The 17,841-nt window shown below is 44.4% G+C and overlaps 1 protein-coding gene across 1 annotated transcript in view; it reads left to right on the top strand.

Annotated features, from left to right (window-relative positions):
• SIDT2 (SID1 transmembrane family member 2) overlaps nucleotides 1-17,841 on the top strand; it is a 1,446,738-nt gene that overhangs the window by 349,226 nt on the left and 1,079,671 nt on the right. The window contains exon 6 of the mRNA XM_044080965.1: nucleotides 1,720-1,728. Within this exon, the coding sequence (XP_043936900.1) occupies nucleotides 1,720-1,728 (9 nt within the window). The remainder of the gene's footprint in view (nucleotides 1-1,719; nucleotides 1,729-17,841) is intronic.

Below are 17,841 nucleotides of genomic sequence, written 5' to 3'. Positions count from 1 at the left end.
TCTCCATCACTAACTCATCCATGCGGCTCATTTCATATGCGGCCGAAGGAGCGAGTAGGGCGGCGAGCTTAGGGGTCACCCTTGGAAGGCAGGCCTGGCTACGCCTGTGTCACTTCACGGAGGCCTTCAAGTCTTCCTTCACGGACGCCTCATTTGACGGTTCTTCCTTGTTTGGGACCAAAGTGAAAGATGCGCTCACCAGGTGCGAGCAAGAGGGAAAGACCCTGTCTGCCGTCAGAGTCCGTTTTTCCCTTCCTTCTAGGCCTTATCCCAAGGCCCAGTGGGGGGTGGGTGGAAGATGTGTTTCAAGAAATCACAGAGGTTCTTTCCTGCCACACAAGGTGAACCCTCCCTCCAGAGGCAGGGGAAGGGGGGTTACTCAGAGATGTCACCCCTGAGGCAGAGGGGGCCCCCGCAATTCGGGAGACTGCGACTCTCTTCGTGGCTCTCCATACTCTCATTCTTGAGTGGTCCCCAACGTTTCCCAGAGTCTTTGCCTGAGGAGCCCCCTAGAAAGAAATTGTGCAAGAGAAAGCACATAAACTCCCAGGATGAGTCTCTCACCTCCGATACTGACCTCGAGGAATCTGAAGGGTCCCCCAAGTCTTCCTCTGATGATGTTTCCTTCTCCGATATCCTGGAGATACTGAAACAGAGAGGAGGTTGGCCTTCCAAAACTCCTTCCAAGGAGGAGTCCGTATTCCTTAAGGCTTTTGGCGCTCAACCTTCCACCTCCTGGGTGTCTCCACCCTTCGACAAACTGCTTGACCTCATTTGTCGAAGAGTGTGGGAAAATCCTGATTCTGTAGAGCCCGTGCCCTGGCATCCCAACAAGTTCCTGTCCACACCCCAGGGAAAAGAGTTTCTATCAAAAGGCGTCCCGGTAGATGCCATGCTGGTGGCGGCAGCCACCCAGAAGGAAGTTGCAGAATCTTCCTAATTGGTTCATCCTCCTAACAAGGAGTCTAGGACCATGGACCGGTACGGGAAACGTACCCTATCTTCAGCAACCTTCACCTTACGGTCGCTGAATTATTTATCTCACTTCACACGGCTCCAGAGAGATCTCCTCAAAGAACTGGGAGATACTCTTATGGGTAACATACCTGAGGCGGTAGCCCAGACGGTTAATGCACAGGTTTCTACCCTCAGCTCCATCACTAACTTGTCCATGCGGCTCATTTCATATGCGGCCGAAGGAGCGAGTAGGGCAGTGAGCTCAGGGGTCGCCCTTAGAAGGCAGGCCTGGCTACGCCTGTGTCACTTCGTGGAGGCCTTCAAGTCTTCACTGACGTCCCATTTGACGGTTCCTCCTTGTTTGGAACCAAAGTGAAAGACACGCTCACCAGGTGCGAGCAAGAGGGAAAGACCCTGTCTGCCGTCGGGGTTCATTTTTCCCTTCCTTCTAGGCCTTATCCCAAGGCCCAGTGGGGGGGGGGTGGAAGATGTGTTTCAAGAAATCACAGAGGTTCTTTCCTGCCGCACAAGGTGAACCCCCCTCCAGAGGCAGGGGAGAGGGGGTTACTCAGAGAGACGTCACCCCAGAGGCAGAGGGGGCCCCCGCAATTTGGGAGACCGCGACTCCTTTCGTGGCTGTCCATACTCTCATTCCTGAGGGTGTGCCCGACTGTGCTTATCCGGAGCCAGTCGGGGGTTGAATTTCCTTATACCAGGAAGCTTGGGAGAGCATCACCCAGGACCAATGGGTACTAAGGATAGTTTCCAGAGGTTACTTCATCCCATTCTCTTCAATACCCCCGCCAATAAGAAAAATCCCAGACGTTCCACCCAGTCGAAGGGATCAAGCAGCCTCAGAGGTGTCTCAGCTGCTGGAAAAAGGAGCCATCCAACCAGTCCCCTCAGAGCAAATCGGATTAGGGACTTACTCAAGATTCTTTTTGGTGCCGAAAAGAACAGGGGACCTGAGACCCATACTAGATCACAGTCAACTCAACAATTATGTACACAAGTCCAAGTTCTGGATGGTCACTCTACCATCAATCTTCCCATTGTTGGGAGAGAAAGTTTGGATGTGCTCCATCGACCTCAAGGATGCTTATTACCATATAAAAATGGACAAAGCATCCAGGAGTCCTCTACGCTTCCGGCTAAGAGCCAGTCACTTCCAGTTTCGAGCCCTGCCCTTTGGTCTCACCACAGCCCCCAGGGTGTTCACCAAATGTATGGCAGTGGTGACGGCTCACTTGAGACTTCAAGGATTCCAGGTGTTTCCGTACTTGGACGACTGGCTCCTTAATGCTCCCACCAGGCATCAACTACTACGCTACCATCAGTCTAGGTCATCAATTGGGCATAACGATAAACTGGGAAAAATCTGCCTTATTGCCCTCACAGCGTGTCACCTTTATAGGAGCAGAGCTGGACACCATTCAAATGTGAGCATTCCTACCACAAGAAAGGATCACGGTATTGCAACGACAAATTCATATACTGATGCCACTCAGACAAGCACAGGCAAGAATGGTCCTAGGGACCATGGCGGCAACTATCATGCTAGTCCCTCTAGCGGGATTACACATGAGACTTCTTCAGTGGCTCCTCTTTGTCCAATGGTCTCTACAAAGACTTCCACTATCTCATCCCATCTTGATCACAGAAAGGTGCAAGCAGGACCTCCGTTGGTGGCTGTGCACCAACAGTTTGAACAGGGGAAAGCCCTTCGTTCCTCCTGTCCCTGTTGCCACACTGACCACGGATGCCTCCCAGCTGGGGGGGGGGGCATTATCTCGGCAGGACAGTCCAAGGCACGTGGCAAGAACACGAGATACATTCGCATATAAATGTCTTAGAGATGAGAGCAGTGCTTCTTGCGTTGCAGGCACTTCAGGAAGTTCTTCCTCTAGGGACTATTGCGATACACTCAGACAACATGCCAGTAGTGTGGTATCTCAACAAGCAAGGGGGGACACAATCATACCCCCTATGCAGAGAGGCCATGCGAGTGTGGAATTGGGCAGTAGCTTCCCAACGGTTTTTGGTGGCGACGTGCATTCCGGGGAAGTCCAACGTAATAGCAGACAGGCTAAGCAGAGCAATACTTATGTCTTACGAGTGGTCCCTGAATCACCTGGTTACAGAGTGAATCTTCAGCAGGTGGGGTCAACCTTGCTGCAACCTTTTTGCCAGCCCTCTCAATGCGAAATGCAGCAACTACTTCACGCTGATCTCCCCACAGGGGGAATTACCCAGGGACGCTCTGGTTCACGATTGGCCCTCCGGTCTGCTTTACGCTTTCCCTCCATTTCCCCTTCTCTCAAGGGTGATTCAGAAAGCTCAGTCCTTGGGAAGCAGAATGATTCTGGTTGCCCCACATTGGCCTCGTCAAGTATGGTTTCCCTTTCTTCAACCATATGTTGTGGACACTCCTTGAATTCTGGACCCTCTACCAGATTTACTGACATGTCGGGACATTTCCACCCCTCTCTTAGGACTCCGGTTGACAGCCTGGCTACTCCACTTCCATCGCTAGTCAGATGTCATAATTTTCCACCGGAGGTGGTCCATATTCTATCGTCTTCCCATAAGCCATCCACTAGGAAGATTTACTCTAGCAAATGGAAAAGGTTTTCCATCTGGGCTCATACTAGAGGTATCGATCCTTATACAGCCCCGATAGACTCAGTTCTAGAATTCTTGTCAATGCTTTTCTATCTGGGATTCGCATCAGCCACCATCAAAGTTCAACTGGTGGCAATATCCAATTTCCACGTAGCGAATGAACCTAGTCTTATGGCCCACAGACTATGCAAAGCATTCCCCAAAGGTACTCTTTTACTTAGTCTCCCAGTTTCTGAACCCGTCATGCCCTGGGACCTCAATTATGTTCTCCAAGCACTCACAGTGCCACCTTTCGAACCTGCAGCTACCTGCGAGTTAAAATTCTTAACATGGAAAACAGCTTTTTTAATAGCAATCACTTCAGCTCGGCAGGTCTCGGAAATTCAAGCCCTCTCCATCAAGCCCCCATATTTAATCTTTCACAAAGACTGGGTCTCTCTTAGCTCAAACCCATCTTTTCTTCCTAAAATGGCTTCTGTGTCCAACATTAATCAGTCCATTGAGCTGCCAGTATTCTTTCCCCACTTCTCTAACAAGGCAGAATTTAGATTTCACCAATTGGATGTGCATAGACAATTACGCTTCTATCTACACCGGACAAAAGATATCCGGAAGTCTGACCAACTCTTTGTGTCCTTTTCAGAAAACCGGTTGGGTTCTCCGATATCCAAGATTACACTGTCTAGATGGATAGCCAGTTGCATCTCTTTCATCTATCAGGCAGGAGATAAAAATTTGCCATTTCCAGTCAAGGCACATTCTACGCGGGCTGTTTCCACTTCCACAGCCTTTCAAGCTAGATTGTCAATGGATGATTTATGTGCTGCAGCTACTTGGGCTTCTCCCCACACCTTTGTTTCTCATTACAAATTGGATGTGGTTTCCAGGGGCAGATCTTCCTTTGGTTCCACAGTTCTCAGGAGTATTTTCCTATGAGCCACCCAGGATGTAGGTGCTAGGGATGCTGTCCCACGGATAAGAATGTAGGCGAGATAGGACTACATAACATCAAGAAGTTATGTACTCACCGTAATGTTCGATGAATGTAGTCCATCTCGTCTCACATTCTTACTTACCGTCCCACCTTCCCCCTGCCTGGAGGATTTGGAGCATAAGATTTGGAGTATAGGTTGTCACCTGCTGAATCCCTTTTTAGTGACTGTTTTATATGCATGTGAGGTGTGTATGAAGTGTATACATTGTTTCGCAGCAAACTAGATCTGGGGATAGGGAGCAGTGCACCATGGGATACCCTCTTAGCTCAGCCAATGAGAGACTTTGAGCTAGTAAAAATTGGCCGAGTTGGAGCCGATATTCGGCTCCTAACCCACGGTATGAGGCGAGATGGACTACATACATCGAACGTTATGGTGAGTACGTAACTTCTTGATTTGTTACCATCACCAAGAAAAAAACTCATTCCAGGCAGTGTTAAAGCATATTCTACCAAGGTCTTATCTTCTACAATGGCATACCAGAAAGGGGTTGACTCTAGAAGAATTTTAGAGGCAGCAACTTTGTCCTTCAACCATACATTTACAAAGCACAAGCTGGATTTCTTTTCCCGGTCCAGATCATGCTTTATTAGGACCATTCTTCAGAAGCTCCTGGACCATTATACTTGTTCCTTCCAGGTTGGATAAACAATGGTAAGCCTTCCCATAGGTTCCTGCAGCAGTGAGAATAATAAGTTGCACTGTCCTATAGCAGAAGATGTTCAAATTCTTCACTACTGCAGTAGCTGCACCGACCTACTCTCCACTATACCCTGCGTAGCTCCTCTGAGATATATTCCTGGTTTGTGTTGTTTTATTTGTGTGTATTTTGATGGGTTTTTTTTTTCAGGATATGGTCTTCATTTTTTTGTTAGTGGGCAAGAAAGTCCTAACTATGTTTAGTTACTCTGGCTGTTTGTAGAGCTTCCTCTAAAATGGGTTCAACCTGTAAGCAACCTGAGTGAGTGTGGAATGATATGAAAGTTTTTGGAAGCTGGCTGGTTGTCTACCTGGTAAGATACAACCCGTAGGCTACTGAAGGAATGAAGAACTTGAATATCCACTGTTATAGGAAAGTGCGACTTGCATATCTGTACTTTTGCCTTGAGGGTGCTGAATTAGTTAACACACATGAATCAGTTTCTAAGCTTTTTGGTTAAACATGGCTGAAGATGCATTCAAGAAGCTTCCTCAACAAAATTTCCAGATACAATTTCAGGTTACCTTAGCAAAGATGTTGAAATTCACATGCCTGTCCATGTGGCTATTCCATAATGCAGTAGATGGTGCAGTAGGAGTAGCTGACATCGTCCTTATTATGAGAAGTCATGCATGGCACAGCTTATGAAATTTTGCATATAAGTTTAAAAGCATGTTTCTGTAACATCCCATATGATGGCAGCACTTCATTCCATCTTTCTATGAAAGAAGGTTAGTTGAAGTGTAAAGGAGGGCAAGGCCTTGTCTGCCATAGGAGTTAGATTTGAGCACCCTCTGTGACCCTTTAGTAGGAATCAGAAGGGCTCCAAGTCACTGTGGTTCAGGAAACTCCAGTATCAAACCTTTAATTCTACTTTGGGCTTGAATGGTTGTGGCAGAGACTTTTCCTCCATTGGATGCAGACCTAGAGGTTGAGGACGTCTGCAAAACCAAGGTTTTTGCGGTTCTTTCTTTGGAAGGCTGAATCAGCACCCTGAAGGCTTGCTCAACTGTTCATCTATGGAGGCTGCTGAGAAATGTCTTTCCCCTCACTCAAATGTATGGATGGCCTTCACACAAGGCAAATGAGTTTGGGACATAATATCCAGATGTTATTTCATTCCATTTTGCCTTCCACCTCCTCAGAAATCACCACCTTCAGACATTCCACCCTGCCATTACAAAAGCAGCAAAGAGACATTGTTCTTCAATATCAAAATAGAGCAATCCAGGAGTTCCCACCTGACCAGAAAGGGTCAGGAATCTATTCCAGATTCTTTTTAATTCTCGGAAAGAACAAGGATCTCAGAACAGTTCCGGACCTCAGTGGCCAAAATCAGTTTGTTAGAACCCATTCAGGATGGTCACAGTGCAAACAACCATTCCTTGTTTAAAGCAAGGTGATCATATGTGCTCCTTAGACCTCCAGAATGCTTATCTCAACACACAAATTGCCAGGCACTCCAGGAGGTGTCTTTCCTTCTGGCTGGGAGCTATTCACTACCAGTTCAAATGTCTGCCCTTTAGTCTCACCACAGCCACCCTAGTTGTTCAAGTACATGGCTGTAATCATAGCCCATGTGATGATGAGAGGGATGCTTTTGTTTCTGTAGCTGGATGACTGGCTCCTTGTTTCAGTATCCTCCAGAGATTTCTTTTTACAGCTCTGCCTATATTTAAGTATATTGGTTGATCTGGAAACGTTGTATTTTCACTCTACACAGACAAAATGTATCGGTGACTGCTTAAATACAAGAGTTACTATTGTTAGTCTTCCTCTATAGAGAAAGAGAGAATATGGAAGTCTTACAATTTGCAGTACTTCAGCTGGAGAAGACTTTTGTTTTAAGGGCTGAATTAGTTCTGAAAGTGTTGAAACTCATGGCAGCTTCATTGACCTTGTTTTTCATGCCTGTATACTTATGAGGTTCCTTCAGTGCTTGCTTTCTGCACAGTGGAAATAGCTGTTAGATCCTCTGTCCTTTTCCATACGTGTAACTTCAACATGCTAGATGTGTCTCTTCTGATGGCTAACCTCACACAATCTTCTTCAGGGTTGCTTCCTTTTCTTTACTTCCCCCAGCAGAGAATGTCACCATGGATGCATCCTCTCTGAGGTGGTGGGGGGGGCACATTTTGAGGGAAGGATGATCCAAGGCATGTGGGCTGGGATGCCTTTCTTGACTTTAGTGTCCTGGAGATGAGAGCAGTCCTCCTGCCATTGCAGAGATTTTAGGATTTTAGGACCTCCTTCCCCGTAGGGGTGATATTGATTCAAACCAGCAGTATGTCAGTAGTCTGCGGTATAATAATCAGAAAGAAATCAAATCCTATCTGCTTTGGAGAGAGGCATTGATGACTTGACAAAGGGCATTGGCTTCTCATTCCTTTCTCATAGGAAGACGCATTCCAGTGAATGCCACCTATTAAGTGGACAGGCTTAGCAAATGTACTCTGATTCATGAATGGTGTCTCAATCCTCCAGTTGCTCAACAGATCTTTAGCTACTGGGGCACACCCTGCTACGATCTCTTTTCCACTTCATTCAACACAAAATGCAGCAGCTCCTTCACTCTATTACTCCCAAAGGGTGGTACCCCATGAGGCACCCTAGTCTGTCATTTGGCTGTTCCTGGCTTACTTCATGCCTTCCTAGCAATCTCCCTCATTCCCAAGTTACTTCAGAAAGCAGAGTGATGCAGATTTACTGTAATTCATATTGCTCTGCTGTGGACCAGGAAAGTATGGTTTCTCCCCCAAAACCCCTTTTAAAGGAGCCTCCTCCTCTCCTGGATATGAAATTGGACCTACTTTCTCACCCATCTGGTCAGCCTCATCCAGATCTTCTCAATCTCAGACTTAACAAATGGTATCTCCAATTCCCGTCATGGCCACAGAGCCTTCCCTTTTGCAGTCATTTGTCTGCATTTTGTTGGCTTCCCAGAAACAGTTTTCTCACTCTATTACCCCCAAAGGGCAGCACCCCATGCAACACCCTAGTTTATCATTGACCCCCCAGCTTTTTGTATGAACTCCCACTGATCTCCCTCGTTCCCAGTTGCTTCAGAAAGCAGTATGATGCGATCTACTATAATTTTCATTGTTCTGCTGTGTGGCCTAGACAAGTATGGTTTCTCCATTTGAAGCCTCTTCCAGAGGAGCCTTCTTCGCTCCTGGATCTGAAGTTGGACCAACTTTCTCACCCTTCTGGCTAGTCTCATCCAGATCTTTTCAATCTCAAACTTAACAAATGGTATCTCTAATTCCCATGATAGCAATGGACCCTTCCCTTTTGCAGTCAGCTTCCTGTAAACAATGTTCTCAAAGTATATAAAAGCAAGTGGAGACTGTTTTTTGTTTGGGCCTTTTCACATAACCTAGACCCCTTTTCTGCCCAGTGTAATAGGTTTTACTCTCCCTAGCTAACCCTATATGATCAGGTATACATCTCCTCCATTTTCAGAGCCTAGCTAGCTTCCGTATTTAACTTTCTTGTTTTTCAAAATCATTCCATGGCCTATCACAAACTTTGTAAAGGTCTTCTCAAGGACTTATGTTAACACCCTCCTATAAACGATCCTGTCCTTCCCTGGGATATGCACCTGGTTTTAGAGGCTTTAACAAAACCTACCTTCAAGCCAGCCTCTTCCGCAGACCTCAAGTTTTTCTTTTGGAAAAGTCTCTACTTGTTGACTGTCACATTTTCTAGGTGAAGTTCAGAGTTACATGCCGCGTCTTCATGGGTGCAGTATTTGATGTTTCACAAAGATAATGGCGTCTTTGAGAACCAATTTTTTTCCTGTATTTCTAAAGTGGCCACAGAGTTCAATCTCAGTCAGACCAGTTTTCTCTCCAAATGACACCAACTATGAAGAATATTTGCTTCTCACCATAGATGTCCACAGTCAACTCGGATTCCATTTACATAGAGCTAAAACCATCAAAAAATGACTAACGACTCTTTATTTCCATTCCTGTCAACAAATCGGGGAAAAGATTTCTAAACAAATCTTGTCCAAATGGTTGTTGGACTTTGTATAGTTTATGTAACCAAAAAGCAATTACTTCCAAGTAGACCAAAGGATCTTTCTGTCAGATAAATGGAAACATTTCATGACTGTTTCCTAAATTCTGTAGTAGAAGACACATAGCAGCTACATGGTCTGCCTTGCATAATTTTGCAAAGCGTTATAAACTGGAGATAATTTCTAGGTGTAGTAGAACTTCTACTTGGGCTTGCATTCTGACAGGTAGCCTGTCATATTGCCCAAGAAAGAAGGTGTATGGGGAGTCTTACCCATCGGTCTGATGAGATGGAGTGATGAAACAAGATATAAAAGATCTGCTGTAGCCTTTTCCAACTTTCTCAACTATTGGGTATATTGGATCTGACTGGATTTGATGCCGGCAACATCCAGACTTTTGGATCCAAAGCTTAGGCTCCTCCCTACCCATAATTCCCCTCTGCTCACCCTCACATTTCTTCAGATCTGATTTGCAGTTCAAACTAGCTAGATGTGGTCTCCAAGGTTCCAAATACTGTTGTGTTTTTTTTTCTTCAAAATTTCAGGTAAGTGAAGTCTTTCACTTAGATGTATATGATGTTGATCAATGCTGCAGCTTGCCAGCTTCCAAAACGTCAGGACATTTATGCAACCAAACCTGTTATGGTGCCAAGCCTTCAGAGCTTTTCTGCAGTTGAACAGGGCACTTCTCTGCATGCTTTCGAGGATCAATGGTCGGATTGTGCTGTTCCTTTGCTAGGCAGATAAGCTCCCTTTGGGGAAAAAACTTCCACATTAAAATAATGTATATGTTGTTTTAATGTACTTTCCTTTACTTCCTTAGAAAAGTTATTTTTAAGCTAGGAATTTGTATTTAATGGACATCACAAAACTTAAACTGTACTTTTCGGGAGTGCATTTTTCCTGTCATTTTAATAGCTGTTTACAGCAGTTATAAACTATTATTTTTCTGTGGAGAAAGTATCTGTTTTACTTTTATGGGTCTGGCAAAGTGCCTTAAAATGCTTTTTACTGTAGTTTTATGAGAAAAAAGGGACTTTATTTTTTAGGTCTAATTTTTACTGATTTAAGCTGCTTGTTTTCCTTGGGAAAGATGCACCATTTTCTGCATGACCAGAGAGCAAATTGCTAGTTCTTCCAGCCATAGAAAAGGTGATGTTAAGCCGGCAGTCTTTGCCACCACAGCAAGCTAGGAATTTGGGTCTTGCTCGGGGTTTAATTTGGGACATACCAGACTGTTTTTCTTGCCCTTAAACATGTGCTATGTTGGAGAGTGATGGAACCAGTTCCTCCTTCCCTTTCTGGTAAAGAAAGAGGGGCAGCCTCTTCTTCTGAAGAGATTCAAGGTTCTGAATCTGGACTGTAATATGAAAGGACAGATGCAGGGTTTTCTCCTCAGATTTCTGATTAAGACTCAGCAGCTACCTCAGTTTCTAATTTTGCCCCTGTGGGGTTTCTTTTCCTTTGAGACTATATCCAGAATGTGCTTTCTTCATCAAGTCACTCAGAAAATACTGAGTGCTGTTGTAGAAGGAATATTCAGAAGCTCCACCCATTCCTGTAGTTCTGCCAGCTTTGGAGGATGTTTGTCACTGGCTACAATTTCCCTGAAAGTCAGCCTGCTACCTGTAAAAAGGCAAATAAAATGTATACAGTTCCACAGTCTTCTAAGTTTCTATACTCATTCCAAATCTGGCCCAGCAACTATAGCTTTAGTTGGTCTTAGGCAGCTTAACCTTTGGTTAACTCCAATTCTACTCATTCTGACAAGAATGGAATACTGTTAATAAGTATGAGAAAAGGTGTATGCATTTGCAACTTTAATTTTGGGAATTTTGAATTGTCTGGCACATATGTTAGTTTATTATGGCTAATTGTGAAAGCATTGAGAATGTTTTGTTTGCCGTTTCTTCTTGTAAGGAAAAATTTGCTTTAAATAGTTCAGTTTCTTCTATGACCATCTTACAGGTCACAGCTCATTGTTTACATTGTGTGCGTGACTCTGTTGATACTTCTTCCTGGGCTATGGCTACTGGTACTATTTTGAGGAAGTTTGCCTGGCTGTGTTCTCACTACCTTCTAGATGTGAAAATGAGATTTTAAATTCTACTTTGGATTTAGATTTAGTTTTTGATCACTCTGCTGCAGAGGTTTCAGCAAAAAAATAAACAAACAGTCTCAAAAACATGCAGATAAATAGACATTTAAGAGGAAATATTACCCCCTACCAAAAAGAATACAGGACACCTCCCTCAGAAAAAGCAAGAATAGCCTGACAAGTCAAGTCAGAATGACTAAGGGACCTTATCCCACATTTCACCCTGGCAGTCCCTTTTCCCTTCTAGAAAGTTTGAATCTCTACTTTTCTGTTTGGCAACAGATAGTTTCATACAAATGGGTTCTGAAAATCATTCATCAAGGCTACAGATGGCAGTCGGAGGAAAATCCCCCCTTTTAGTGGGTAATTCCTCACCCACCATACCAGACTCCTCTATTTTCCCCTGTCCTTCAACATATACTGTCTTGGGGAGTGATAGAACCAGTTCCTCCTTCCCAGGTTGGGAAAGGTTTTTATTCAAGGATGTTTTCATTGCCAAAGAAAGAAAATACTTTGAATCTTAATGCTGTTTGTAACAGTGTCCAGGTTTAAAATACTATCACTTCACAACCTGTTACCTTTTCTTCCTCATTTTAGTTTCTTTTAGTTTAGATTTAAAAGATGGTTATAATCACATTCCTGTTCATCTAGACTTCAGGTGTTTAAGGTTTGTGTGACTGGATCACTTCTTGAAGTCATTGCTTACCCTTCAGTCTATCATCTACGTGGAGTGTACACAAAATGTCTAGCTCCAATTATAGCTCATTGAAGGCTACAGAGATTCACATTTTCCATGTTTAGATGACTTGTTTATCTTTGCAGTGTCTTTTTCAGAGTCAACAGTCACTCACTTGGGAGAGAGATCACTTACAGAATCTGGGATTCCATGAGAACTTTCAAAATTTTTTGACTGTATCACACAGGATTGTAATCCTGGGGTGTTAGTCGCCACGGTTCAAAAGTTTTTCTTTCACAAGAGAAAATGGATCTATATTTAGATCTATATTTGTGGTTTTCCACTCACACTTTGGCCACTGCAAAGGAATACCTCAGGATTTTGGGTCTCGTGACATCTATGATTTTCATTATACAATGGCAAGACTCCACATGAGAACAATACAGTGGTATCTGAGGTCTTCTTTGTCCCAACACCAACATCCTTTGTCTTTTCAAATTCCATTGCTGAGGGATTCAGAAAGAAATCACTTGGTGGAAACGGCAAATTTCCCAAAATCCAGATTTCCTTTTCTTCTTCCCTGCGCCAAAGCAGTCAATCACCGCAGTTGCCTTGGGCTTTGCTTGGGAACAGTTTCTGAAGGTATAAAAGTGTAAGTTGTATGGGACACTGAGTACAAATGCAAGCAAAATAAATTAGGGATGCTTGCCCTGATCAAGGCACTCAACTCACTAAATCGTCTTTGGTCCTTGGACTTTTTCAAGTTTTTTTTTAGACAATACTACAGTCGTGCTACATCAACAAGCAAAGGGGAACCAGGGTCTTACTCCTTTTCAGGTTAACCATGTTAGATTGGGATATAGCTTCACAGCACAGTTTCACTCTGCAAGAGTCCTCCATTCTGTCAGAGCAAAATTGTTCTAGCAGACAAACTGAGCAGGACCAGGACAGACCCTCACAAATGGAAACTAGATCCAGGAGGTCTTCCAAGATTTGATCCATTTGTGGGGGGGTTAAAGTAGACCTATTTGCCCTCCTCTCTGAACAATCTACTGGCAAGATTCTGTTCCAGGGCTCAATACAGGAATGCCTGGAATACAGAGGCCTTTTCTTTTACTTGGACAAATGGGTTCTGAAGATCATTCATCCACACTTTCCACTGAAATTCAGGGGACTTCCTAAGGTTTAGTAGGAATCCTACAAGATCATTGTTTTGACTACATTTAGGCCTGGGCAACAGTGGTTCCTCCCTTCTTTTAGAAATGGCCAGAGGCAATTACCACGGCTTCCTCAAAGAATGTACAAAAGCTCAGGGGTGTTTGATACACCCTGACCCCAATGAACTTCAGTTGACTACCTGGATGATAGGGTCTTAATTCCATTTAGGCACCTATTTGCTGAGGGTGTTCAGCAGGAACTAATGGAGGCAAGAAGCCTAATATTAGAAAATCATATGTTAGCAAATGGAAAAGGTTTTTCTAGTCAGTGCCTTTAACATTACCAGCACCCATTAGTTTTTACAATATATATATATATGGTTTTACAATATTTTTGTGTCCGTTACTATCCTATGGCCTTTCTTACTCCTCCATCAAGGTTCAGTTATTGGCTATTTCAACATGTCTGCCCATGTATCCTCCTCTTTCAATGCATTCTCTTGTCAAAATGTTTTTGAAAGAGATCTTGCATAAGAAGCCTCCAAGAAAACAGGTTGCTTCCCCTTGAGATCTTAATTTTGTGTTAGAGAAGCTAATGCTTGCTTCTTTTGAACCTTGAAAAACTGTTATTGATTGTTTTGAGCTCTGCAGGTAGAGTAGCTGAGTTGCAAGTTCTTATGGTAAGTCAGCCCTGTGTCATTTTCCACAGAGACAGGGTTTCTTTGCAAACTAATCCTCCTCTTCTGCCTAAAGTTGTATCTGGGTTTTCTTTAAGTAAAGCTATCCATCTCTCCATTTTTTCTGAACTTAAAAATGAGGGAGAAATTATGCTCCATAGCCTGAATGTCCACAGGCAACTCTGGTATTTCCTTGACAAAGCTAAATCTTTCAGATCTTTGGACCAGTTCCTAATTTATTGTGAAGGTAAGAAGGGACAGCCCATGTCAAAATAGAATATTTCCAAATGGTTGTTTCAGGCTAATTACCTTTTGTTATTTTCACTACAACAAAACTATTCCAGGGAGGGTCATGACCCACTCTACCAGGGCCTTGGTCTCATCTCAGTTTTTTTGGAAAGAGGTGGATTTTAAAAGTATTCTAGAAGCAGTGTGTTGGTCCTCTATACAGACCTTTACAAGACCATTCTCAAAGGGCTTCTAGACCTTTCCCATTCCAATACTCCAACTCCAATATAGTAAGCTAGGTTATATAGTATAGTAAGCTAGGTTATATAGCTAAGGCTGCTGCAGCGGTGGTCAATATGATCAACATAGTGCAATTGTGTGATTAAATTTACCATAACAGTAGATGGGCCACATAGTCAGTGCTGCAGTAGCCACCCACCTGCCTCTATCCCCCTTGATGTTCATCGTGTTTCACTGTTGCAGTCATTACACTTGGGTTATCCTGCTGGCAGGCTACCCGCAGTTGGCCAGAGTTCCAAAGTCTAGGTCTGACGTCGGTTGCGGTCACCTTTTCCCTGACGTCAGTGCGCCAGGGGTATAAAAGATGCAACCGATGCCATTTTCTTCAGTCTTTCTTCCGCGTGGTGCCCGAAAGCAAAAGCAGTTCGCAAGTGCCAGTCGGCAGACTCCTGAGATTTTTGAAATCAAGTTTCAGAACCGAAGTCTTCAATAAAGCTAAGTACCCCATTGGGGAAACTTTTTCTTGCTTCAGACCGATGTCAGTAAAAGTTAACAATTGTATTTCTTGTGGGAAGGAAATACCTCATAAGGATTTTCATTCTTACTGTATTCCTTGTCTAGGCCCTGACCACGACGTTACTAGTTGTCGGTTTTGTGCTAGATTCAACAAACACACTATTAAGCGTCTGTTTGATTTTGCTTTACATTACTTTGGCCGGAGGTTTAACTATATAATGCTGTTGGAACAACCGAAGACCAGAATTCATAAAAAATGCAAAGACAAGGAAAAGGACAGGCATTCGAGGTCCAAAACCGAAGACGAAGCCTCTTCTAGGCCAGTCGCCAGTTCGCTGGTTCTCAGTGAGGCGCTTTTGCAGCCCCTGACACCCGCTACCTCAGAGCCACAGGCTGTATCCGACTCCCACGTGGAGACACCTAGGACTCTGGAAACTCAAGGTATTGGGCCTGCAGAAACGATTCCCTCAGATGGGTCCAGAGCAGCTGTGCAGGCATCGGCTTCTGAGGGTGTTTTCAGACCTTCACAGCTTACTATTAAGTCCTTTGCAGCAGTCAAGGCAAAGTCAAAATCACCATTAAAGACAAGAAAACAAGTACAACATTCTCCAGGACAGTCATCCTTGCCAAAGAAACAGATACTTAAAATGGCCGAAGACTTAATTACTTTGATCAGGGGTACCCATCCCCCTCCTGATAAAAGGCCTAGGCAAGACACTGACTATGATTCCTCTGACCAGGTTTCTATTTCCTCTGATTCCTCTTCATATCAGGGATATTCTCTCTCCCTCCCTCCCTATGAGGATTCTGATGCAGAAGAATCTATACCTTCAGCCTCTCCACTTGAGGATTATTCTTTTGGGGAAACCCTGCACACCATGAGGGAGCATTTCCATTGGGAGAGCCAGGATTATTCAGAATCCAAGAAAAGGCTTAGAGACTTTCTTTTATTGCCTCAGCACAGGCCCCTGGCTATCCCCCCTGTGCTTGATATTGTTGATGATGTTTTCCCTGAATCCAGTCTGTCTCCTGATTCTTGACACCCTGCACCAGTCAAGCCAGACAGGTACTACAGGGTCCCTGACTCTCATAAATTTCTTTATAAAAACCCTGCTGCTGACCCAGAAATAATTTCTCAGGGTCCCAAAGGGGTTAAGGCTTCCACTGAAAAAAACCCTGTTCCCTCTGATAGAGATTCTAGAGCACTGGATAGATGGGGGAAAAAAGTTTACACTTCTGCTACTTTGGCTGTAAGGGCTTTAAACTGCCAGTTTCACATGCTTAAATATCAACAGTACCTCATGTCTTTATTAAAACAGAAAATGCTTACAAACTCGGAAAGTCCTGACAATAAGGAAATGCAGGGTTTATTGCGTGCAGCTTAACAAGTGGGAAAGCATACTCTGCAATGTGGATTTGATTCATTAGAGGCTTCTTGTAGAGCCGCAGTTACAGGCTCTGTCATTCGAAGGCATGCTTGGTTAAAAGAACAAAGTTTACCTGACCATGTTAAAGTAAAGTTATCGGATGCTCCACTACAGCATGATACTTTGTTTGGTGTTAAGGCAGAAGAAGTGTTAAAGAAAATGGAGGATAAAGCAAAATCAATGCAGACAGTGAAGGATTTCTTCGGTTCAACCACCTAGGTTTAGCAGAAACTGGCCTTCAAAAAATTGGTCCTTTCCGGTGTCAGACAGGTCACAAAGAGGCAGATACAGATGCCCCAAGAGGCAGATCTCAGCCCCAAGGCTCCTACAGACCTAAACAATGATGTGCTTCAGCCCCCAAAGGAGGAGAAAACAAATCACAACCTTATAGGAAACAGATGTCCTTCAAGGATGCATCTGCAGTCCTTACAAATGGGTTGTCCTGTCGTCAGGCAGCCCTTTGGTCGGCCGGATTCCAAAGTCTGGGTCTGGCCTCGGCTGGTGTCGCACTTCACCCGACGTCATCTCTGCTGGTCTTCGGGTATAAAGGCATCAGCCGACGCCATTTTCCCCAGTCTTTCTTGCCGCGTGGCGCCCGAAGCAGAAGCTGTTCGCAAGTGCCGGTCGGTCAGATCCAGAGATTACTACTACCGAATACTACTTCGAAGAATTCTAAAAGCTAAGTACCCCGTTGGGGACTCTTTCTTACCTCAGCCGATGTCAGAAAAAGTGAATAACTGTTTAACTTGTGGGAAACAAATACCTCATAAAGATTTCCACTCTTACTGCTTACCTTGTTTAGGCCCAGACCACGACGTAGCAGCTTGTTTAGCCTGTGCTTCCTTCAACCGACGAACGCTTAGGCGTCGGTCGGAGTTTGCTGAACAGTTTTTCGGCTCAGATTTTGCGTATATTATGCCGTCGGATCCTCCGACTACCCAAATTGTTAAGAAACGCAAAGAAAAGGACCGACACTCGCGGTCTGCGGTTTCGGCCGAAACCACGGTTAAGCAAACCGCGAGTGTCTCGGTTTCGGCCGAAACCGAGCAAACGGTTCAATCTTCAGCCGAATCCATGACTACTACCGAGGCTCCTTCTACCCTAGTTGAATCGGCCCCTGAAGTTTTGCCTACTAATGTGGCTTCCCTAGAATTATCGGACACCATCCCTTTGGATGTCTCTACCCCAGCACGTGGTGCTGCTAGGCCTCCTGCAGCCATGTCTATAAAGGCCTTTGCCAGGGCTAAAGCAGCCAAAACTGCTAAGTCAGTGCCTGTTAAGCCCCCCTCTCACAGGCCTAGCTCCAGTTCTCAAATGCTTACTCTGGCAGAGGATCTCATCTCTTTAATAAGAGGATCCCAATCTCACCCAGACAGGGCCTCTCAACCTCCAGAAAAGAGACCTAGAGCAGAGCCCCCTGAGCCAGTGTCCTCAGATGACTCTTCTGATGATTCAGACAATACAGACCATCCAGAGGCTCCTTTCTACTTATGAAGATTCTGATGCTGAAGAATCTATTCCTTC

The sequence above is a fragment of the Protopterus annectens genome, chromosome 8.part0 (assembly GCF_019279795.1).
Source record: "Protopterus annectens isolate FY-2018-M chromosome 8.part0, PAN1.0, whole genome shotgun sequence".
In the NCBI taxonomy this organism is placed as follows: domain Eukaryota; kingdom Metazoa; phylum Chordata; order Ceratodontiformes; family Protopteridae; genus Protopterus; species Protopterus annectens.
Note: the sequence above shows the minus strand (reverse complement) of the source record. Positions and strands in the feature narration are given on the sequence as shown.